This window comes from Hyperolius riggenbachi, chromosome 1, assembly GCF_040937935.1.
Source record: "Hyperolius riggenbachi isolate aHypRig1 chromosome 1, aHypRig1.pri, whole genome shotgun sequence".
NCBI lineage: Eukaryota > Metazoa > Chordata > Amphibia > Anura > Hyperoliidae > Hyperolius > Hyperolius riggenbachi.
Window position 1 is genome coordinate 405150850 of NC_090646.1, and position 25555 is coordinate 405176404.

General features: G+C 41.4%; 1 protein-coding gene across 4 annotated transcripts in view; it reads right to left on the reverse strand.

Moving 5' to 3' along the window:
• Positions 1 to 25555, reverse strand: part of KDM4C (lysine demethylase 4C) — a 490901-nt gene that overhangs the window by 160465 nt on the left and 304881 nt on the right. For all 4 annotated transcript variants that reach the window (XM_068235361.1, XM_068235390.1, XM_068235372.1 and 1 more), the window contains exons 9-12: positions 21607 to 21803; positions 18988 to 19226; positions 14244 to 14686; positions 10938 to 11061 (exon numbers count right to left, since the gene is read on the reverse strand). In XM_068235361.1, coding sequence (XP_068091462.1) covers positions 10938 to 11061; positions 14244 to 14686; positions 18988 to 19226; positions 21607 to 21803 — 1003 coding nt within the window. The remainder of the gene's footprint in view (positions 1 to 10937; positions 11062 to 14243; positions 14687 to 18987; positions 19227 to 21606; positions 21804 to 25555) is intronic.

Consider the following 25555-nt stretch of genomic DNA (forward strand, 5'->3'; position numbering starts at 1 on the left):
CAAAATCCAGGCAGAGGTGGGTGCAGGCGGCAGACACAGTAAGGCAGAAGAACTTAGCTCAGAAGCAGTTGGGAACCAAATTGCTATATTGTTAACATCCTGTGCTTTTAAATGAGCTTATCTGCCATCAGTACCATGGCAGCCAGATGACACAGGGGAGAGATCAAATTACATTGTGATTAGAGACAAATGAGGAATTAGACAGGCTAAACTCCCTACATATACAGTACAAACAGGCATCCCCCTCTCTCTCTCTCTCTCGATGGCCGGGGATCCTGATGGCCGGGGAGAGAAGCCTGGGTCCTGCTGGCCAGCTCTGATCGCACGCGGGACACAGGAAAACAGTGCACACAGCGGTTACAGGCAACCCGAGCTGAGCTCGGGCTTACCGTTCTAAGCACCGGTCACTCAGCCCGAGCTCAGCTCGGGAACACTGCCGGGGGGGTTAAAAAAAAAAAAGTAGGAAATAATGGTGTCTTCTTTATTCCTCTCCATTCAAGTGCTACTTGCCTGGGTTTCATGTTGATGCTTCACCTCTTATACTGACCATAAGTGAACATGTAGTTCAGGCTTCCTGACAAAGTGTACTTGAGACAAATTAAATGAAAGCATTTCTACTTACCTGGGGCTTCCTCCAGCCCCTTCAGGCCATGGGCTCTCTTGTTGTCGCCCTGAGTCGCGTTCTGTCCTTCATGCGAGCTCCCCTGTTGTGCTCCTGTGATAGGGACGGTTCTGCACCTGCACAGTAGATGCTTTCATTTAATCCGTCACAGGTTTACTGTAAAGGACAACTGAAGAGGGATTTAGAAGCTGCCATATTTATTAATGCAAATTGCCTGGCTGTCCTGCTGATGCTTTGCCTCTAATACTTTTAGCCATAGACCCTGAACAAGTAGGCACATCAGATGTTTTTGACTGAAGTCTGACTGGATTCGTTGCATGCTTGTGTCAGGTGTGTTAATCCGAAACTGCGGAGGCCAGAAAGTTCAGCAGGACAGCCAGGCAACTGGTGTTGTTTAAAAGAAAATAAATATGGCATCCGCCATATGCCTCTCACTAAGTTCAGGTGTCATTTAAGTTTGAATTCTGTGGCTGCATGTTTGTTCCCAATATTTTAATTGACTGAAGCGGATCATAACACCATAAGTATCATTTTTAAAAAGGAATAAATATGGAAGCCTTCATATTTCTCTCGCTACAAATTGTCCTTTTTCTGACTGTTATCAGACCTTTCCTTTTAGAATTTTATAATATGTGCTTTGGCAAAGTTCACCGTGCTGTGATGCGTTCCCTGTAAAAACAGATACGCAACAGAGCAGAAAAGTTGCATATCTAGTTATGTGCATGTTGTGTCACATACAATGAAACATATAGCCAATGAACAGAATAACACTGCCACTGTTAACACGTCTGCATGCTCTGCATTGGGACATTGGAGTCCGTTGGTTTGAATCGCACCAGATGCACTCTGAACGTAGCATAGACGTACAGTGCAATACTGTATGTTAAAATGCTTCCATTACATCGCACTGCAAAGGCCATTGTAAATGTAGCCTTCTGTATTATGAACAGGGATAATGTGTACCCTTGTATTCAGTGCACTGTGGTACCTGACAGCAGGATTGTACTGTTACATCCAAGAAACAGTTTAGTATTCATAAAAATTTTGCCTCAAGGCATACATTTAGAAGGATTGTAAGCGACTTCTGGAGCAAGATATTACCATTAATGAAAATACTGGTAATATCTACACTTTCTCTCTTCCTCCTACTTACCTCTTCTCCCGACGGCTAACAATAACCTTCCCTCTCTATGCCTAACACTAACCTCAACTTCCGGGCTTGGCTTTATTATAGCCTAACCAGGGCCGGTTCTTTCTACAATGGGGCCCTGGGGCTAAAGCAACTTTGGGGGCCCCCCTGACGCCACCGTTACATCCAAATCACCTCCAGGACCCCTGAGCAGGCTTCCAGCCCCGATCCAATCACCTCCTTTCATCACACAATATCATTAGGTGTCCATAATATGTCCCCTAAAAAGCATTGTTGGGCTTCCCATTGTTCACCTTTTTCTATATAGAGTAAACCCACAACAACCCCAACTGTCATGTCACCATAGCTGGGAGAGAGGATGGGGCACCTTTGAGGGGCCTCCACAGGCTCTGGGGCCCTGGGGCAGTTGCCCCCTTTGCCTCTATGGAAGCGCCTAACCCATCTCTATCCCTTCACACTAACCCTCTGACCTTGCTGCTATAAGAGATCAGCTACAGTGCAGCTGAACTCACAAGCGGCTGATCCACCATTCCTACTCCTAGATCAGCCTGGATACCCTCCTTTGCACACCACATTCACGCTGAATTAGTTCAGCTAAACTGTTCAGTTACCTACTCTTTACCATTGCGGAAGATGATAGTCAAGAGACAGCACCCAAATTAACCCACCAGGGCACCAAAGCTGCAATCTGCATTGTGGTCTATGGTACTGCCAAAGTAAACTTGCTGCCCTTGCACCTAAAATCCCTGCTTCCAAACTAAAGTGTACACATTACCCTAGTATTTGTAGATATTAACATTTAAAAAGTTAAAATACAAAATGCAGAAAAAGAGAAATAACTTATGTTATGTCTTAAATCTAATATGATATAAATAATATAAACAGATTTAATAAGGCTGTGTAAAGCACTTGTATGATATGTAAAGGCAATTATGCTAGCAATTCCTGACTGAATGTACTGTACAAGGCAAACTACATTTTGCTTTATTTAATAACCCAAGTTCATAAACACGGTACAAGCAACTATGAAGAGTGGTCTTTACAAAGGGGATATTTCAAAATAATTATTCTGCTTTGTTCACAACTCCTTTTAACATATAGTGCCATACTAAATTATGTTGCTTTTTAAATCCAGAAGGATGAAAGAGCATTGTGTAAAATTTAGGTCTATTTAGAGCCACAGTAAACTTGTCGTTTTGCTTCAGTCGCCTACACACTTAAATTTTAATTCCAAGGCCAACTAGGCTATGATATTAATCAAGTCATTTTATTTGTGTATTGCAATCAGACGCAAACCCACTTTTCCTTGCAGCCCCTCAAGGCATGAAAAGATTATATTGATATGGATCACAGGCTGGTGCTCTTTTCTGGGAAAGATTCTTAAGAGCACACTGAGCTATGTGAGGCAGAACTACTGAGCTAAGATTATAAATGTTGCCTTTGTACACATAAATTATATCCTAAAATGCAGGTATTAGGTATGTGACGGATGAACAGACTGAGATTCACACTGAGTAAATTAATTACAAACTTGGAGATAAACAGAATTGAAGCCTGAGCCACATATAATGAAATTACATGTCATCCCTCCCCCCCCCCCCCCCCCCCCTCTTTCCCAGAGCTCCTTGTGCTAGAAGATTATATTCTGGAAATACATGTAGGGTGATAACATTAGAGGCACTAAAAATCATCACCTTAAAATCATATAGTAAAAGGTAGATATTCCATGGGCTAAACACATGCCATGTCACAGTCACTAATGTCAATCTGGCAATGAGGTTCTCAGTCATGCTGGCTTTCTCCATAGGATCCCTTTCCATTTGTGAAAGAACAAAAAAAATTATATACCGTATATACCGCGCATATATGCTGACTCGCATATAAGCCGACCCCCCAACATTTACCCCAGAAACCAGGAAAAAATGACTGACTCGCATATAGGCCGAGGGTAGGAAATGCAGCAGCTCCTGAGGCTTGTATGTGCATGTATGCATTAGATGAAGCCAAGAGATGTTCTCTAGGATAGGATTTTTCATGTTTATGTAGACACTGCAGATACATTTATGAGAGATCAGACTGCAAAAAATGATAACTAGCAGAACTAAAACTAGAAGACAGCTGAAGATTATCCTCTTTAACCACCTTAGCGGTATGGACGAGCTCAGCTCGTCCATTACCGCCAGAGGGTGCCGCTCAGGCCCTGCTGGGCCGATTTTGATCAAATAAAAAGCAGCACACGCAGCCGGCACTTTGCCAGCCACGTGTGCTGCCTGATCGCCGCCGCTCTGCGGCGATCCGCCGCGAGCAGCGGCGAAAGAGGGTCCCCCCAGCCGCCCGAGCCCTGCGCAGCCGGAACAAATAGTTCCGGCCAGCGCTAAGGGCTGGATCGGAGGCGGCTGACGTCAGGACGTCGGCTGACATCCATGACGTCACTCCGCTCGCCGCCATTGCGACGAGGTAAGCTAAACACGGAAGGCCGCTCATTGTGGCCTTCCGTGTTACTTCTGGCCGCCGGAGGCGATCAGAAGAACGCATCCGAAGCGCCCTCTAGTGGGCTTTCAGTTGGCTGCATGAAATATATTTTTTTTTTATTAAAAAAAAACCCTCCCGCAGCCGCCCTGGCGATCTTAATAGAACGCCAGGGTGGTTAAGTCTATTTTAATTCATATTTATGATGGTAGGCAATGAGCTAATAGCCTCAATTAGATGTGTCTATTGGAACAATGTAAAAAAACAAGGTAGTAAATGCACACCAGTATTCGTGGAAGAATCTGAGGGAGCTTTGTATTGTACTTATCACTTTTAAAGATTCTTTAAGTGCCATGGTGGAGGTGTGCAAACTGATCTGATCCTGAGTGGAGAGGACCGGAGAGTGCAGCGTTGATGCTGAGCAGGCTTGCAGTGCCTACAGCAATGTTTCCCAGGTGATCGTAGTGGAAGTGAAGCACATGGAGAACAGCCAATGAGACGTAGTGATCGCATGCCCGAGACTCGAGGAGAGCAGAGAGGCAGCAACTGGATGTCCGGGAGGAGAGCAGTGCAGGAGCGATGAACGGCCACCCAGAAACAAATCAGGATCGCTCTTCCGTTAGCTATTACCAGCTATTACCAGCCAATGGGCTCCCAAGGTGCAGAGACAGCAGGAAGCGCGAGATTATGAACACGGAAGATCGCTCCTGCTTTGTTTCAAATTCTGGGTGGCCGTTCATCGCTCCTGCACTGCTCTCCTCCCGGAGTCCCGGGCATCCTGCCGCTGCCACTCTGCTCTCCTCGAGTCCCAGGCATGCGATTGCTTCTTCTCATTGGCTGTTCTCCGTGCACTCCGATCCTTCCACTCCGATCACCTTGGAAACGTTGCTGCAGGCACTTTCCACGTTCCTCTGTACTCTGCATCAGGTTGAGTCTGCAAACCCCTACCACAGACACAGGCAGATGACCCGCATATAGGCCGAGAGGGTGACTGTTTAGCACATTTTTTGTGCTTAAAAATTCGGCCTATATGCGAGTATATAAGAGATATAGATATACACACACGCGTATATATATTCTTTCACAAATTGAAAGAGATCCTATACACACACACATACCCACACACACACACTCTACAGAGTATTTTTGCAGGATTGTCACACAGAGCAACTATGTAACTAAGATAACATAGTGGAAAAATAGGTGCTTAATTTTTACAATAATTATTTATAGATCATTAAGTCAGCGTTTGCCCATTGTAAAATATTCCTTTCTCTGATTTACATTGTGAAATTTATCACAGGAGACATCTTTACAGCTGACAGGTGAGGTCTGTGGAAGGAGATGCTGCTTTTTTGACAGTTGGAAACAGCGGTTACTTACCACAATGCAATTATGGCTCCCACAGTGATAGGTCAGTACCTAGGTGCTGACATCACACTGTGGGAGCGGTTTCACCACAATATCTGCCATACTAAGGCCCCTGATGATCCGAAAAGGTAAAGATTTCTCATGGGAAAGGGGGTATCAGCTACTGATTTTGATGAAGTTCAATCCTTGGTTACAGTTCCTCTTTAAATGTTTCAAATCATCAAGCAAATATTAGCCAAAGATGCACGAAGCGCCGCTGTCAATCAGCAGTAGTTCTGCACCTGCGCAGTTTGCCACGTGATTGACAGCGGCGCTTCGCGCAGCAGCTGTAAGGCCGACCCCACGGTCGGCCTGAAGAATGAGAATAGAGACTGGGACAGAGGCGGGGAGCAGAGAAATTGGCGTGGGACAGTCGGCTGCAAGGGGCTGGAGAGAGCCCCAGGTGAGTAAAGCTCATTTTACCTAATTTGGGTGATAACTCCTTTAAGATGTGCAGGCCTCACATGACTCAGTGTTCATGTCTCAACTATAAGCCTGAGACTGGGTAAAAATTACATACATGACAGAGTTCCAAGGCAAAATCCACTGCCAACCAAAAAGAGCATAAAAATTCATCTAACTTTTGTCAGATATGTGTGTATGCCCTAAAACAGGGGTCTCAAACTTGCGGCCCTCGATACAATATTTTGTGGCCCTCGCCGGCAAAAGCTTCCTTATAGTTCGCTTCAGTGCTCCCAAGTAATCCGCCGCATCTCCGCCGCTAAACAAGGGCTGCAGAGCCCCCAAATCGCCCGGGGGCAATCCGCCGACATTTCCTGGAAGGGGCAGAGCTTTCAGCTTCAGCTTTGCCCCTCCTGACGTCAATCGCCGCATGGATCACCGCCTCTCCCTGCCCCTCTCTGTGAAGGAAGAGTGAGAGGGGCGGGCAGAGGCAGTGAGGCGCCGCAATTGTGAAATTCCTTATGCGGCCCAGCCTCATCCTAACTTTGCCTCCTGCAGCCCCCCAGGTAAATTGAGTTTGAGACCCCTGCCCTAAAACAACACTAACCTCCCACCGTGTGGATCTGTGCGTAGCAGAAGAGACTTACGAAACCCTGTGGGTGCCACCTTCTACACTTTCCTACGTCCTCTGTGTACTGCTCCCAAAATGTGCCTGTGACCCAACGCAGGTCGGATGACACGCCAGGAGCTGTATTTGGATGCAGGAAAGCCAATGGGAGCTTCAGGAAGTGTAGAAGATTAACTGACATTCATCTGCAGATCAGACAATCATCTGCAGATCTGAAAATTCATCCTGGTGGATATGATCTGCAGATTAATGTCTGTTAAACAAGGGTAGTATGATGATCTGCAGATAGACTATGAATGCATTTTGCAGGAATGGATCTTTTGCAGGAACAGATCTTTTGCAGGAACAGATCTTTTGCAGGAACAGATCTTTGGAATGTCTACAGCATTTTTGTGTGCAGCATCTTGCAAAGATTTCTGTCTGATGGGGAGTTCAGCTCCATAGAATAGACTGTGTAGGTATGGCTCTCATACTACATGGAAGGGGGTAAAATTGGTCTGTGATCTTTCATTTTCCAAAGACTATGGTCTGATGTGTGTATGAGCTTTATGCTACATACACACTTGAGATAAAAGTCTTTGGAAAAGGCAAGATCACAGACCAATTTTACCCCACTCCATGTAGTATGAGAGCCATACTCTACACAGTCTATTCTATGGAGCTGCATTCCCCATCAGATAAAATCTTTGCAAGATGCTGCACACAAAGATGCTGTAGACATTCAAAAGTTCAGTATATGCAAAAGATCTGTTTCTGCAAAAGATCAATACCTGCAAAATGCATTCATAGTCTATGATATCTGCAGATCATCATACACACCTTGTTTAACAGACAATCATCTGCAGATCAGATCCACCAGGATGGATTTTCAGATCTGCAGATGATTGTCAGATATGCAGATGAAGTCTGTTAAACAAGGTGTGTATGAGGATCTGCAGATATAGACTATGAATGCATTTTGCAGGAATGGATCAGATCTTTTGCAGATAATGATCCTTTGAATGTGTACAGGCATCTTTGTGTGCAGCATCTTGCAAAGATTTCTGTCTGATAGGGAGCTCAGCTCCATAGAATAGACTGTGTAGGTATGGCTCTCATACTACATGGAATGGGGTAAAATTGGTGTGTGATCTTGCCTTTTCCAAAGACTTTTATCTCAAGTGTGTATGTAGCATTAAGAATCCCAGCACCCCACTTTCAAAAGAGAATTATCGTGGTGAATCAATCACATATGCTACACTGGATATTCATGGATCCACTGGCAATATGTAAACCTATTTCTGACTTTTTTTTTTTGTTTAAATGAAAAGGAATTCAAATACATTCTCTGAGATTATGCATTCTGTTCTAGCCTAGCAATTAAAATATTTGTGCATCCCATTTTCTTTCTTTTTTTGCTCCTGCTAAAGTAAGGTGACATGAGAGGGTTGTAAACAGGCCTCTGTAATCTGCAGCACTGTAATTGCAATCAACTGATTGGAAGTGTTCTATGTAGCACAACTGCAATGTCATGTACAAAAGATAATCTGTGTAATTTCCTGAAACCTAAGAATACATCTGAATTACAAAGAATATTTTGCATAACTAACATTCCTATTATACCATCACATTTGAGAAAATATGGAGTATTCTCCACCTCCAATGCCTCCTACTCTACTCAGACTCTAGGAGAAAGATATATGGTTATTATTTATCAGAAATGCACAAGTTGAAATGATGAATGCTTCTCTTCAGAAAAAGAAACAGTTGAGCAGCGCCAACAGAATAGATTTTAACCAAATGAGCAGATCAGAAGCGATTAGCTTGTACAGTCAAAATGCTGGCAGAGCACATTTCCCATGTTGTGCTCAATATCTATAGGAGCTGTGTACAGTTTACAGGGATATTTCTTTTACAGGCTTGGTATTTCTTTTCACAGCATCAGAACTTTGTTTTTCTTACCCAAGCCTCATTTTAGCTGCACAGAAACTAAGCTCCGCCCCATCAGAAATCTTTCGGGCATTTTTCCCCTGATGCTGTGCAAAGCATGATGAGATTTCTGATGTTGTTATTCTCGTTGCCTAGCGTGCAAAGCTGGGAGGGGTGATCAGGACACAGGATAGTTGGAACTGTGTCTTATGCTCCCTGTCACCTCCTTTCAACCAAAAAGATGGCTGCCCCTATAAAATCTCAAACATTTGCTTGTTCTTTTAAAAACAGGGTGAGTAAGAGATTATATTACCTATCTATTTTAATTAACATAACTAATGTAACTTAATGACAGTATGTTTGTTTAGGCTGACATTCCTCTTTAAATTGCCACTTTGACAAATAAGGGTAAAAAAAGCTAGTATTGTGTATACTGCTAGGAAACATGGAATGCTTATAATGGAGTATACTGTAGTTTTAAGGGGCTATCACATGACTACTCTAGAAGTCTCCTGTTCACTCTCAGATACTAGTGATAGGCCACACACAACTCAGCAGCTGTGGAGACTGCCAGTTGAAGCAACACAGTGTTCTCCTCAAGCCCTATTAGTCAGGTGCTCAGCCCAGCTAATTCTGGTGTACTCCCGGCTGTCATGACTCTCTTATCAGGGCAGCACATGCAGAGGAGGTGGGGCTAGTCAGCAGAGCAGTGAATTATAATGGAGAGGTGGAATCACACACTCGAAGCTCTCTGGTCCTGCATGTCAGCAGCAGATTAGGAGAGTATGTGAGAAACATTGTCTCCTGTATTAGTTTAGTGTACAGCGCTGCGGCCCCCTAGAGTTTGCTGCCTGAATTACCATCATGCAAACCTGAATCATGTAATTCAGGCAGCAAACTCTACGGTGCAGCAGCACTGTACACTGGTACATTGGACGATCCTTCTCAAACACTCTACCTCTGCTGCTGACACAAGGACTGGAGATCTGCAAGTGTGTGCATCCAGCCTATTATTATTCATTGATTTCCTGTCTGGCCCTACCGCCTCTCCTCATGCTGCTGCTGTCATACCAGAGATAAGCTTCACTGTAAGGTGTGCGTGTGTGTGTGTGCGTGCATGTAGAACATTGCAATGGTGTCTGGCAATTGGAGTGATTCTCATAAGAGAAGCAGCTGTTGAACCTTCTGCCTAGCTGATCACATGACAACACAGTGTTGTCACTCCCATGATAAGGATCACTGCTGCAGCAGGAAATATGCCGGTAATTACTTCAGCTCCACTGTCAAAACTAATGCACATCCATGTTTAGCAGCATTTAAATTGAGGAACTCCAGGCACAAAGATATCTAGCAAGCATTTAAGCAACAGGATAAGCACTTGCAAAACAAGTGCTAAGCAAAGCTATCAAATATACAAATACTTACTGCATGGCACGAAACAGGCAGAACAATGCAGTTTCAGGAAATAGAAAGTTTGGTAAACACACAACTGAAGATTGGCAACACTGATTCAATGCAAAGGCAACCTGGGAAACATGTCATAAGCCTATAGGAACGGAGGTACTAGAGCTTTAAAGTCTGTTCCTCCACCAAAACCAGATGCAAATGCCTAACATCCCCCCCCCCCCCCTCTGCCCACTCTCCCTTTGCTCAGCATGCCCACTATCAATGTCCTGGAGCTGGGTTGACATCGCTGCTCCCTAAGCAAAGCGAACTATATGCATATGCTAAGTGAGATTGCTGATCCAGCTCTCTATGCTCCCTTGCCAGTGACCAGCCCGACTCCGTCCGTGCATTTAGCATAAAGAGCTGGATGCGGATCCAGTGACTGTAGGATAAGTGAAGTTTACAAAACACATGAAAGCCGCTTCTCGGTTCACTAGCACCTCTAGGTATGTGGCTAGTGCTAAATCCAGCCCTTAATATAGCCTACAAACAAAAGTTGGAGCAAAGACAGTACCCACCACCAAAAGCCTCATTATCTTGTTTATCTGGACTGTCTTCAGAGGGCAGTCCAGATAAACAAGATAGGCAGGTACTCCTGAAAAATTAATACAATTATTTGAAAATGTACCCCTAATGTTTTCTATTATATTAGGATCTTTCTACTCTTAGATAGATTATAGAAATTTTTATCTCTGACAAACCAAAACTAAGTATGTAGCACATTTGGTTCCTCATTTGTTAGGACAGACACACTGAATGAATATTGCGCTATTTCACATCGTAAAACTGCAGATTGCTTTTGTTTATTTCAATTTCAGTTAATGCAAAAATGCCACATAAAATGGTTATATTATCCTTGTATTCTGAAAAGTGTTTTACTGAAAAGGTGGAGAAAAGCATACCTTCATCACTTGTCTGTTGTTTAACCACTGTCATTGGAGATCTAGAAGGAGGTTTACCCAAGGGAAGTCTCCAACTCTTTGTTCTCTGTGGTCTCTTCTCCATGTTTTCAGACCAACCCGTGCTCTAGAATAAATAAAGGAGGTCTGTTCAACATAAACCTTACTTTGATTAAAAAAATAGAGCTCTCCGGGATCAAGTCAAACACTACTGTCTACTGTGAAATAAAACTATAACCACTATTGTTGTGCAGTATATCAAATGCCATAATGCACGTGTATTATTGCTCATGTATAAAACACATCAATTTACAAAAAAACTCTGCTTCTTGGTGACAAGAATTTTGTGTACTTCCGTATTATACCGTCTGAAGAGTTTGACAGTTCCTTGTTTAAGTTTTGTTTGCTCCACTACCAAGATTTAACCATTTTTTAAAAGCTGAAAGGAGTCATCAGGCAAGTTAATAGAAAATAAGTGGTACTTACCGGGGGCTTCCTCCAGCCCCAAGTTCCCAGGACGTCCCTCGCCGCAGCTCTGCCCGCAGCCGTTCGCCGGCGATGACGTCAGAGCGACCTCCAGGTCGCTCTGTACTGCGCCTGCGCGAGCGGCGCTGTCAATCACCACCACTTGGGCCAGAGCAGACTGTGCAGGCGCAGAACTACTGTGCCTGTGCAGTCCGCATCGGCCCACGTGTCCGGGATTGACAGCGCCGCTCGCGCAGGCGCAGTACAGAGCGACCTGGAGGTCGCTCTGACGTCATCGTCGGGGACCGGGACGGACCTGCGGCGACCGGCTGCGGGAAGAGCTGCGGCGAGGGACGTCCTGGGAGCTTGGGGCTGGAGGAAGCCCCCGGTAAGTACCACTTATTTTCTATTAACTTGCCTGATGACTCCTTGAAAGTCCTGGCTTTCCATTACACTACGTCCCGTGTCAGTGTAGTGCACCTTTGCCAAGTTAAAGGGTTTTGAAGGAGGGGTGTCCCCTGCATCCTGGCTGCACAAAGAGTGATTGCAGGAGTACCGGACAAACCCAACATTGATGATCAGCAGCACCCCCGGTCGTCTTCTGTCGCAGGGGTCTCATTACAGATGATGAAGGAGCAGACAAGCTATACACCCCCTCTTCACCTTTCAAGATCCAGGGGACACCCCTCTTTCAAAACCCTTTAACTTGGCAATGGAGCATTACACTGACAAGGGACCTGGTGTAGTGGAAACTCAGGACTTTCAGCTTTTCAAAAAGGATTAAATCTTGGTAGTGGTGCAAACAGAACTTAAACAAGGAACTGCCAAACTCGTCAGATGGCATATACGTAAGTATCAAATTTTGATCAAAAGTCAATTGAATGCAGAATTCTTATAAGACTTTACTGGTTGATGAGCCATGTTTCACACAGTCCTTTCCTAAGCATCAGCTGTAGAAAAAAAGCAGTGTGAATGACTAGGCAGTTGCGCGTAAGCCATTAAGGGGTGTACACTTTACAATGGGTATTAAGTCACGATATAATACAACAGACCAGGAAACACGTGGCTGGTCTGTAAAAAAAACATTTTTAGGACAGACACTACAGGCATCTATCCGCCTGGAGCACTGTCCAGTTCAAAGGGCTTACTTTTGTGGCATTTATGCACCAGTGGCATGGCCCCTTTAAGCCATGTGAGCTCAGCAACATTTCCTGACGGCTGCCTTCTATCGCTCTCCTCCTCCATGCCGCATCACTAGACCAGCAGGAATGCAGGAGGAGGATGTGATGGCCAGCCCGGCTACAGGAAGAAGCTCCACCCCCCAAACACTTTGCAGGAGAACAGTGTTAGCCAGGAGCAGAGAAGGCAGCATGGATGCTGCACTATGCACAAAGGAGTCCCGTTGTTTTGCCCAGTGGGGAGAATGTAGCACATACTACACAAGAGCACCATAGCGATGCCTGCTCTATGGTTGATTGTGTGCTTGCCCCCTCTGTTCCCCCGCTAATTTGAATGTGCACAACATCAGTGAGCACAAGCATAGCTGCCATCACAGGGCAGCTATCATCTGCATCCTGCTTAAATAATGACAGCTGTAGTGACAGAAGTAGAGACACAGAAGCATTGTGGAAGGTACTATTTAAATAAGCGGACTTGTGTTGTAATAGCTAGCTGACTTGTGTGTCTATATGCCCTGTAATCGTCCTGCTAGTCTCTGGGCCCCATATCCTCCCTCCGAGTGCTTAAACATGCCCCTGACAAACAAGGCCAGCTGTGGTAAGACATCTTTTTTCCCCACCTTCACTCTGAACACATTTTCCAGTATCTTTCCCTTCTATCTACCTATTTTCTGCCACACTCCTTTTCCTCCACGTTACCTCTTTTGTGACATTCTTTCACTTTCCTGTGTCTGTCTCTGCTATCTCCATCTGCTCCTCAGTCAACCTGCCTTTTCTCCCAGTCTGCAGGGTCTTTCACTTTTTCTTCAGTTTCATTATAGTGTACGTGATACAAACCAAATAAAAGCATTGATACTAACCTGGCACTTCCTCCAGCCCCATAAGGTTGTGGGTTCCCTTGCCGTCCCCTGGGCTGCTCTAATCCTCTGCTGGCCAGCAGGTAAATTTGTACAAGCATACCGCAATGTCCTTCCGTGAACCTAGCCTAAATGTTTAACTCTTGCCATTTCCCTTCTAGTTCTGTTTGTCACACCACAGCTATACTGAAATGTGCATGTAGACTGTGTCTACCTACTTGAAGTGAGCATGCTCCTTTGGCCTATAAATAACAAAAAAATGCACACAAAGTCATGGATCCTGTCGATTATTTAAGCAACTAAATGGCAACATAAGAAAGGGCATGTACATACATGCTTAAAAGAATGCACAGAAATACATAATGTGCAGAAAATGGCCACAGCTTTGCTCACTTCATAAAAGCTTCCTTTTTCTTTTGTCTTGTTTCACAAAAATCATGGCCCTGATTTATAGCTGCAAACTGGGAGTAAAGACATGCTGTACATGGATTTTGAAGTGATGCTTTATACTTTATCATAGCAGTGCTATACACATGATAGGTAACCTGTCATATGAGATGCTCACTGTAGTCCAATGATTTATGCTGATAGCTGTTAATTTTACAAGTACAGGAGCCTGGCTGTCAGGGCTGTACAATCAAATCCATCTTGGTTTATGGTGATTAATGCTCTGTCCGTTTCAGTAAATGAGCAGGTATAATACCATTTCTGAAGCATTAATGAGACTAGCATTTTACTGCTTAAGATTTGCTAAAGGCTGCTCAATAAGTCTGAAAATAAATGAATACAAGGAAATCATTGGTTCTTACACACAGACTGGACTTCTCAGTAGCCAGCTTGCCATCAATAAGCATACAAGGAACTTCTCCAGGTTCCAGGTCACATTCAGCTACTTCTAGGTCACTGACATCATCATCGTCCTCTTCTTCTTCATCGTCAGCAGCAGCAGCATCATCATCCTCCTCCTCCTCCTCTTCTTCTTCTTCAGCATCATCATCATCATTGGTGATGCTGCTACTCTCCTCCTTTACCAGGTTATCGGCTTCATATGGGTTACATAACTGTACTTCTTGCCCAAAAGATTTTTGGTCTACCTCTTCAACTAACATTGTACCATCTTCTATCTTCACTTCATCAGATGGAACATATAAACCACAGAGTTCAGCAAGGCCAGAGGCAGCCAAAGTGACATCACTATTACCATTCTCTTCTGTTTTTGGATCTTCTTCCAACGGAATGGCAGGAAGAGGCTCTGTAAGGCAGATGTCAATTCTATGTTAAAAGTGAACTAAAATCAAAGAAAGTAAGCATTCTAGCATAAAGTAAGTAACTAAAATAACACCATGGCCATATCACCATAGTGTTAATTATTTTAGCCCACAGAAATAATGAGCAGTCAGTTCATCAACAGCTGTTTACTGAATGCCAACACCAAACACTCAGAACTTCAAACACAGGTCATTTAGTATTGGACTATTATAAGAACCAACCAGATTTTAGACAGTAGTAGATATTAAAACTATAATGCTATAAAAGTCAAAACATTACCTGTTTACTTCAAATACCTCAAGCAAGTTAAAAGTATTTAAAAACACTAGAAGTGCATCTTAAAGTGGACCTGAACAGAAGTAAAACATAGAGAAATGCACCCTGTATGTGTTTAGAGAATTTTGCCTGTCTAATTCCCCCTCACATGTGACTAAACACAAGTTGTAATTTGATACCTCATATGAGTCAGCTGACTGCCACAGCAGAGAGCTCATTTGTAAACACAGGATGTGAACACTAGGTCTGTTTCCATGAAAGAAGGAAGTAGACAAACTGCAGATTTATTGCAGAATTTGTATCTTTAACAAAATGTATTTATTTAAAGATAATTATGCGGTTTCTTATCTTTTAAAGCAGAGAGGAAGTTCTAAGTTCAGGTCCACTTTAATCCGATTGGCTGTCTATTGTGAAAACTGTGAAGTTAAAATGTATTTATTGCATCAGGCCTCTTATGTTCAAAACCCACTTCCTTTTACAAGGTAAGCATTACCCGATTTTACTTGTTTGACTGATGTATATTGGGTTGCATTTTTTTTTTACAAGGTACTATGGAGACTACAACAAAAGAAAACATTTTGTCTTCAAGAGCTAGCTAGTTAAAACCTATTAGCAGGCTTAATTTTTTTCTATACATTGTTACATAGTTTGATGGGGAAAAAAAATAACACATCAGTCCAGTTAGCTCAACCAGAAAGAAAATTAAAAAAAAAAAACCCTGTCCTGAACCCATACATAACTCAGTTGATCTAGGGGAGGTGAAAAACCTTGCAAGGCTTGACCAATTAGATTTAAATGGGAAAAATTCCTTCTCGATTTCAGATAAATCCCTGGATCAACTCTCCCGGGAACTACCTAACTATTATAGTCATGGATGCCCTTCAATGCAAGGAAAGCATCCAAGCCAATTAGCCCTCTTGAATGTGTTATTTTTTTCAAATCTATTACCCGTGCGTTTTATGTAGAACAGTTGTTCACAGAGAACTTTATATAGATTCTAAACCTACATAAGCACTTTAGGCAGGGGTCACACTTGTCAAAATTGCATCTGTTTTAACAATCAAAAAATAATCAGGAAAGGTCATTCTCCTCCCCACTGAGCACAGAAGAGGCAAATTGGTTCTCTGGTAGTAGTAATAAACACTACCCAACAAGCTCATGGTGAACCAGAACTCATCGGAGTGTGTAAGGTGCTACAAAGGACATAAAAGCCCTCTTACTAAAATGCTATGGAAAGCAAAAGCTTGCATTCTTAAAACAGAAGGTATTTGCAATAATTCAGGTTGGAGTGAGTATAAAATGTCTACCCCAATGCATCACTGCTGAATATGTAAATCACCCCTTGTTGTCCATATAAGCTAGCCACACATCCAGAACCGCTGGAATGTAATGCTGTGTCAGCTTGTTATTTGTAAAAAAAATAAAAATAAAAAAGAAGACCATAAGTCCATAAATCTAACAGTGCTGCTCTTCCCAAATGTATTTTCATGACCTTCTCACTGACAGAATCATGTCCTGACTACTTTTTACTTGTGCCCTACACCCAATATTTCTGATATTCCTGTTCATGTACGCTGTGCTTGTGCCAGCTACAGTGGAGGAAATAATTATTTGACCCCTCACTGATTTTGTAAGTTTGTCCAATGACAAAGAAATGAAAAGTCTCAGAACAGTATCATTTCAATGGTAGGTTTATTTTAACAGTGGCAGATAGCACATCAAAAGGAAAATCGAAAAAATAACCTTAAATAAAAGATAGCAACTGATTTGCATTTCATTAAGTGAAATAAGTTTTTGAACCCTCTAACAATAAAAGACTTAATACTTAGTGGAAAAACCCTTGTTTGCAAGCACAGAGGTCAAACGTTTCTTGTAATTGATGACCAAGTTTGCACACATTTTAGGAGGAATGTTGGTCCACTCCTCTTTGCAGATCATCTCTAAATCCCTAAGGTTTCGAGGCTGTCTCTGTGCAACTCTGAGCTTGAGCTCCCTCCATAGGTTTTCCATTGGATTAAGGTCCGGAGACTGACTAGGCCACTCCATGACCTTAATGTACTTCTTCTTGAGCCACTCCTTTGTTGCCTTTGCTGTATGTTTTGGGTCATTGTTGTGCTGGAACACCCATCCACGACCCATTTTCAGTTTCCTGGCAGAGGGAAGGAGGTTGTCGTTCAGGATTTCACGATACATGGCTCCGTCCATTTTCCCGTTAATGCGATTAAGTTGTCCTGTGCCCTTAGCAGAAAAACACCCCCAAAGCAAAATGTTTCCACCCCATGCTTGACGGTGGGGACGGTGTTTTGGGGGTCATAGGCAGCATTTTTCTTCCTCCAAACACAGCGAGTTGAGTTAATGCCAAAGAGCTCTATTTTGGTCTCATCAGACCACAGCACCTTCTCCCAGTCACTCACAGAATCATTCAGGTGTTCATTGGCAAACTTCAGACGGGCCTGCACATGTGCCTTCTTGAGCAGGGGGACCTTGCAAACCCTGCAGGATTTTAATCCATTGCGGTGTAATGTGTTTCCAATGGTTGTCTTGGTGACTGTGGTCCCTGCTAATTTGAGGTCATTCACTAACTCCTCCCGTGTAGTTCTAGGATGCTTTTTCACCTTTCTCAGAACCATTGACACTCCACGAGGTGAGATCTTGCGTGGAGCCCCAGAGCGAGGTCGATTGATGGTCATTTTGTGCTCCTTCCATTTTCGAACAATCGCACCAACAGTTGTCACCTTCTCTCCCAGCTTCTTGCTAATGGTTTTGTAGCCCATTCCAGCCTTGTGAAGGTCTACAATTTTGTCTCTGACATCCTTGGACAGCTCTTTGGTCTTTCCCATGTTGGAGAGTTTGGAGTCTGCTTGATTGATTGATTCTGTGGACAAGTGTCTTTTATACAGGTGACTAGTTAAGACAGGTGTCCTTAATGAGGGTGACTAATTGAGTAGAAGTGTCTAACCACTCTGTGGGAGCCAGAACTCTTAATGGTTGGTAGGGGTTCAAAAACTTATTTCACTCAATGAAATGCAAATCAGTTGCTATCTTTTATTTAAGGTTATTTTTTCGATTTTCCTTTTGATGTGCTATCTGCCACTGTTAAAATAAACCTACCATTGAAATGATACTGTTCTGAGACTTTTCATTTCTTTGTCATTGGACAAACTTACAAAATCAGTGAGGGGTCAAATAATTGTTTCCTCCACTGTATAGCTATCCTTTTTGAAAGGAATTAAATGAAGTATTAACTGTTTCCTCAACTTTCCTTAACTGTCCCCAAAACCCATTACTTAGACTAGTCCTAACTTGATTTACTAAATTATGCCTAACCCATCATCCTCCCATTACCTTTACCTAACCCCACTGGCTGCTACATCCCTTTCAGTGGCTTTAATCTTAACTTTTCAATAGCTAGTGTCACTTAACTTTAAACTTTACAATTAAACGTTTACAGTATTTTACAAGGCATAGCAGCTGCTTCAACATTCTTTAGCAGGGGTCATATGCATATTACTGCCTAAGAACACAATCCATCTCTATGGTAGTCTTGACTATTGACCTCTTTCTATAGTTTCAATCAGTTCCTGTATAGACAAACCCTTACCACATACAGGTTTTCCCCTGGCCTTAAAATGGTAGATTATACTGGAATTAATAACCTTAGCACAACCTTGGGATTTAACTAGACATTTAAGAACACCTTTTGTTAAAATAAGCTATTTATCATAGAATATAGTTAAAAAAATCAGGCATAAAAACAATGTTTTAAGTGTCTTATTCTTCACTATGAGTTCTGTAGAGCAGAACAGAAAATAATGTGACATTCTGGAAAGGAGAAACATTTCTTCAGTGGTGTATTTAAGACTCGCAGACTGTTTAGAACATCATTTTTGTAAGCAGACCCTGCAATTCACTTCAACTTCAAGCATTACTATACAACAAAAATGTATAACACCATAAACTTCAACAACCTATGACTTATCAGAGAAACTTAATCAGCCCTTATCTCACCTGGGGCTTGGATATTATTCAATGAGCTCTGATCCAGGTGCACTTCTCTAATGTTCTGCACATCCCCCAAAGGCTCATCTTTGTTTTCTTGCTCTGCTTTTTCTGTGGGTTTTGTATTGACCTTGAAACTATCTGTTGCAGCTTCAGGTGCTGTGATTTCTGCCCCAACTACCGTGGTTGATACTTCCTTGTCCTCCTGAGTCTTAAGCTTCTTAGAACGAGTTGTAGTACGCTGAAGGCTGTAATGGAAGATACTGCTGTCAGATTAGAATGCCTGGTGTGGATAAGATAAAACAGCTTCCAATATAAATGTCTTTCACCTTAATATACTTGCACAAAAATGTCATTTTTGTGTGCGGATAGTGTTTAGAATTTATTATGCTACAGATCAGAGGCTTATTCTGCAACTTGCTAATCCTCTATCAAAGTTCCTCAACTTCTTTAGGATTAATAACCTTTGGGATTTTGCCGAGACACAGGTGAACATGAACATAACCACAGAAAATTAGATCACGACCTTCTAGTCACTTAGTGAAAGACATGAAAAAAAAATCAAATTGTATCAAAACATAAAAATGACAACTCTGCAACTATCAAAATACAGGCAATGCAGGTAAAAATGTTGCAAGCTACTATTAATCATGTAAACCTAAAAAGAAAAAAATGTGTAAAAATATTTATCTGAAACTACAGTATTTTTCAGACTATAAGAAGCGCCTGACTATAAGACGCACCTAGGTTTAGATGGGTCTGCCTCTGTCCTTCTCTATGCCCCTTTATGTTCTCCTGTGTCCTCAGTTTGTCCCAGTGTGCTTGGGCATAGTACAGGGAGTCCCTGACATTGTGGCAGGTTGGAGGTTTGTTTTCGCAGGCATTCACAAGTCAGGAACTCCTCTTTTGACTATAAGACACAGTGACTTTTCCACACTTTTACGGCTTGTTCACACTATGAGCGTTTGTGTATTTTTTTAAAGCGTTGACGATTTTAGAAATTGCCCTAAAAGCGCTTGAGCAATGATTCCCTATGAGAGTGTTCACATATGATCGGTTTGATTACGATCAGTTTCCAAAAGCGCTGCCTGTAGTACCATTTTATGAGCGTTTTGGCTCAATAGAAGGTATAGGGAAATCGCTAAGCACTAGAAAAAGTGCTTTGAATATCGATTTCCTGAGTGCTTTTAAGGATAAATACATTGTCTTTATTCTTTTCCGGGTCAAAGAGTTCACTTCAGAAGTGAAAATTTCAATCACTCATCAAATGCGCATACAAAAGCTCTTACACAAAATCCCCCAACGTTCAGAAACCGCTGGGAATCTCTTGAAAAAAAATCACGCACAAAAACACTCAGCGCTTGCAATTTATAATGTGAAGATAGCCTAAGGGGAGAAAAAGTGAGTCTCATAGTCCAAAAAATACAGTATATATTTTCTCAATCTGTTCTACCCTTTAGGCAACACCAATCTAAATTTCTCATTTTAGTTTCCAAGAAATGTTACAGTGTGTGATTCATGGTAACGTTTTTGAACACATTTTGTATACGATTTTCACGGTATATTTCAGTAAATAAATAACTATGCAAACTTTTTTAATTCTCACTTTAGAGCTCAACAAAGATGTTTCATTGGAATTTCATACAAAAATCAAATTATTACAACAGTAAAAACAAATAGCATGACCCTAACCAACTGATGCCATCCAAATTTCAGTTCGCATTAAAAATATAGCAAAGAATATTCACTAGAGACTGGTTCTGGTTAGAAATTGCACTTTTCATATTGTTTATTGCCGCACTAAATTCATTTTCTAACTGGCAAGCTTAGCTGAAGAGGAGTAAAAATACATGTCAAATAAGCAACTTAAAGAGACACTGAAGCGGAAAAAAAACTATGATATTATGATTTATATGTGTAGTACAGCTAATAAATAAAACATTAAGATCAGATACATCAGTCTAATTGTTTCCAGTACCGGAAGAGTTAAGAAAACTCCAGTTGTTCTCTCTATACAAAAAAGCCATTATCTCTACGACTTTCAAAAGTCGTGGAGAGGGCTGTTTTCTGACTTTTATTATCTCAACTGTTAGTTAACTATTTACTTTTCCTCAGCCAGAGGAGAGGTCATTAGTTCACAGACTGCTCTGAAAGAATCATTTTGAATGCTGAGTGTTGTGTAATCTGCACATATTAGAGAATGATGCAATGTTAGAAAAAACACTATATACTTGAAAATAAAAATATGAGAATATTTTCTTTGCTGCTAATCTTCTAGTAATTATTCATAGTACACAACCAATTCATTATGTCATATATTTTTTTTTCCGCTTGTCTCTTTAGTGAATAAGGGCCCGCTTCCATTGCTTGGATGTGATCGCATCGTCCTGCATCTAGCCGTGAGTGACTTCCGGAAGACCAGATGTGGTTGTCTGTTTTCCTGCCAAGGGGAATCGGATGTGTGCTGCAGATATCTGTAGCATGCCATCCATAATCTCCCCAGGTCGCATCACAAATGAAAATTTGCATGCAATGTAAACTACTCCATTGGCATGTATTGGCTTCAGGTTTGATACAATGTAATGCAAATTCACAGCTAGTGGAAACAGGCCCCAAAAGAAAACATACCTTCTTTGAGCATTTTTTATTCTTCTCCTCCTTTTATTCATCCAGGCCTTCAGTTCTGGTGTACATGCAGCAGTAGGTTTTGTGTGGTCTATTGTGTAGATGTCCTTCCCATTGCTCCAGACTTCATACCGATCTGGCTGAAACATCTTCACAAAGATCTCCATTGAAATTTTTACCATGTCACTGCTGCATGAACACTGTAAAGACAGATTGAAATATATAAGAGCCACAGACTTTCATAAAGAATCATGTCCCTCTATACCAGTGAACCATGCAGAACAAAGTCCCTTCTTTCACTTACTTAGGAGATTTATCCAGAAACTTAATATAATAAGCAAATGCATAATGCCATAACGCCCATACAAAATCATCATCACCAAACAGATTGTAAAAGCATGTTTACAGCTGACAGAAACACCTTTAAAGCCGATAGAGCTATGGAAGAAAAGCGCTATAGAAATGATATTGCTACATACACAGATGTGGATATTGACTGATATCTACCTAATGTATATTCAGTATAATTGATAATTTACCTGCTTGACACCGTGAACCAAATGCAGTTATATTATATCTCAGCTGCAGCTCGCTTTGCAATACTTTGTGCAGTACAGAGTTAATTGCCATTGCTCACATATAAGTATGGTCGATGAGATGCAAATTAATATGCATATCTATATGAACTGAATGTTGCAGCTGCTGCATTTGATTGGTTGGTTGTCAAGACATGCATGGAATTAGCATACATTTTTAAACTTAGCGTCACCTGCATCTCATCGACCATCTCTACACACATACTGCTCCTGCTTGAATATCACCGCTACTATTTCCAGCTATTAAAGTGGACCCAAATTAAAAATACAAGATTTCAGAAATAAAATCTATTTTCTAAATTTTAATAATAAATAGAAGCCTTTTTTCAGCTGCATGATGACAAATATAAAATATTTTACATTAATTATAGGAACCCCTCCCTTCCTTTCAAATTGCCAGGATTTTTCCGGCAAACTGGTGGAGTAGATGGTGTCCGGCAATGGAGGAATTGCTAATGGCTGCCCCCAGTATAACCCTAGCTATGAAAAGAGAAGGGTGAAAAGCATGCACTGAAATGATCATAGGTTTGAAGGAGTGTTTATTTATCTTTGTATGTGTCACAGTGGTGCAACTAAATATCTTTAATTTAAAAAATGTTTAGTTTGGGTCCGCTTTAAAGATGCTTTGCAAGATCTTCCAATAGTACAGATAAGGTGTTTTTGTCAGTCTTTTTCAATTCAGCCTGATGATCTTTTGCTGGATTTTTTGGTGGATTATGAGTATGTTGATATGGTGATAAAAATATTCGATTTTTGAAATACTGTTCTGGGATTATGGTTGGATGTGTTCCTTCCTTTATCTCTTTCTAAAGGTTTGTGAGCTTGCTAGTCATTTAACCAGTTCCCCACTGAGGGTTTTTTCTCCTTGTGGACCAACGCAATTTTCATATTTCAGCACTCCTCCATTTCATTCGCCAATAACTATCATTACTTATCACAACAAAATTATCTATATCTTGTTAGAACTATTTTATTCTAAATGCATTTTAAAAAGAAACTTTAACCAAGAAATGAACGTCATCCCAATCAGTAGCCGATACCCCCTTCCCCATGAGAAATGTATTCGTTTTCTTAAACGGATCATCAGGGGGCTCTGTACGGCTAATTTTGTGGTGAAATCCCTCCCACAGTGCGATATCAGCGCCTCATAGCTCTGAGGTCCTGACATCACACTGTGGGAGCCTCGTTGCATTGTGGAAAATAACAGCTGTTTGCAACTGCCAAAAAAGCAAGCAGCATCTCCTTCCAGTGACATCACCTGCCAGCAGTAAAAATGTCACCATGTGATAAATGTCAGTATGTAAATCCGGGAGAAGACAGATTTTAGAATTCGAAAACATTGACTAAATTATTTATACATAATTATTGTAAAAATTAAGCACTTTTTTAAATACTTTATTTTTACTGGAGTTCCTCTTTAAGGGTAATAATAAGAAAATGGAAAAAAAAATATTATTTCTCAGTTTTCGGCCATTATAGTTTTAAAATAAAATTTGCTGCTGTGGATAAAAGCCACACATTTATTTGCCCGTTTGTCCCAGTTATTACAACATTTAAATTTAAATTATGCCCACAGTACAATGTATGGTGACAATATTTTATTTGGAAATAAAAAGTGTATTTTTTCAGTTTTGCATCCACCACTAATTAGCCCCTGCGTGAAAAAATAACAGTAATATAAACTCATGACATACATATTAAAAAAGTTAAGTCACTAAGGTAACTATTTACTGTATGTATTTTTATGCCTTTTGTGTGTTTTTTTTTTAAATATAATACAAATATTTTATTTTGTAACTATGAGAGTGGGGGAGGTAAGGAGTTCATTTTAATGGGAAAGGAAAGTATTTGCATGAAATACAGTGCATTAGGGTGTAGTTTACCATTCTGCTCTCAGTTTTTCCCTAATATGTTGTGTTTTGCTTATACACGTGTGTCTGCTAGCGGGCCACAACAAGACACGTACAAATATCTATGCCCCTGGAGCCATTAATGGGCACCAGCAGGGCATAGATAAACTGCCTCCGCTGCAATAATTGGTTAAGGAGGCACTCCATGGAAATCTAGAACTGGACACAGTTTCAATGAATTTCCTACTGTTCATTTACATATTTTGGATGAAATCTAGTTTGTGACATGCACAGTGTCAGACACTGGATGAACTCACTAAAGTTAGGCATACACAACTCGATCTAAATGTGAACAACTTAATGCATTATTAAGCATTGGCAAGTAATTAAATAAATAAGAATGTATTGTTAGTTTATTGAAAGAATTGAGCTTGATTAAACTGAAAAAATAACTTGTGTATCCCAGGCGTAAGGTCAGGAGAACATAACTGATCTGGAGAACCAGAAATTAAATTTTACACCTGTCTGTTATTAAAGATGCTTAAAAACAAGAAGAGAATCGAGAGCCCAATATGGTGCTGTATTGTTAGGTAAAATGAAGAGTTCAATACAATTTTATGTGTATATACTCACAAACACGGGTTACCCATAGGCAACCACTTTAAATGCAGGTGGGGAGCATTAGGACCTGACCCCACTCAGGTTAAGAAGTCGCTCTCTGTAGATAGTAGATGGGGATGCACCCCTCCACCCAGGGTATACTAGAAGATCAGCAAGAGCTCGGTATACAGAGGCACCAGAGTAGAGTAAAACGTTTTAAAAACCGTTTAAAAGCAGAGGGGGATGTTAGGGTGGACTTACCTCCCTCTTACAAAAAAGAAAACTCACTCGAGTCTCGATAAAACAGAATTAACAAATAATTTTTTCAACTCCACAAATGCAACGCGTTTCGCGGGCGTGACCCCGCTTCCTCAGGCAAAAATGGGAGCACAACTCAGTGGGTCAAGCAGTAGGTTTGAGCGCCTCTGTTATTAAAGACCATACATTTCTAACCCTACTGCCCACTGGAAAAAAATAAATGAAGATTGCCATTTTTATTTAAAAAAAAAAAAAAAGATAAAATAAAATAATTTAGCACGTGTGCCATTGTAGTTATGTACTACATAATCTACACTGAAAACATATACAACAAAATTAGGCTATATTATATTAAGGTTTTTTGTTCTGGATGTAGACGGGATTGCAAAAGCACAAGCTATAATGCACAAAACAGCAACCCTCATATTTTGGTATAACGAACCAAACATTAGCTTTGTGTCCACTTGCACAACTTCTTCTCACTGCAAATTAGCTGGACTGAGTGGACTACCAGTTCCTTGCAATGTCTGACATGGTGAGTGCAGTAACATCAGTGGTAATTTGCTGAGGGCCTCCCCCCCCCATGTTAAACTGCTCCCCACAAGGATTGGGGCACCTGTCCATGCAAGCAAACAGTCTGTTCTCAAG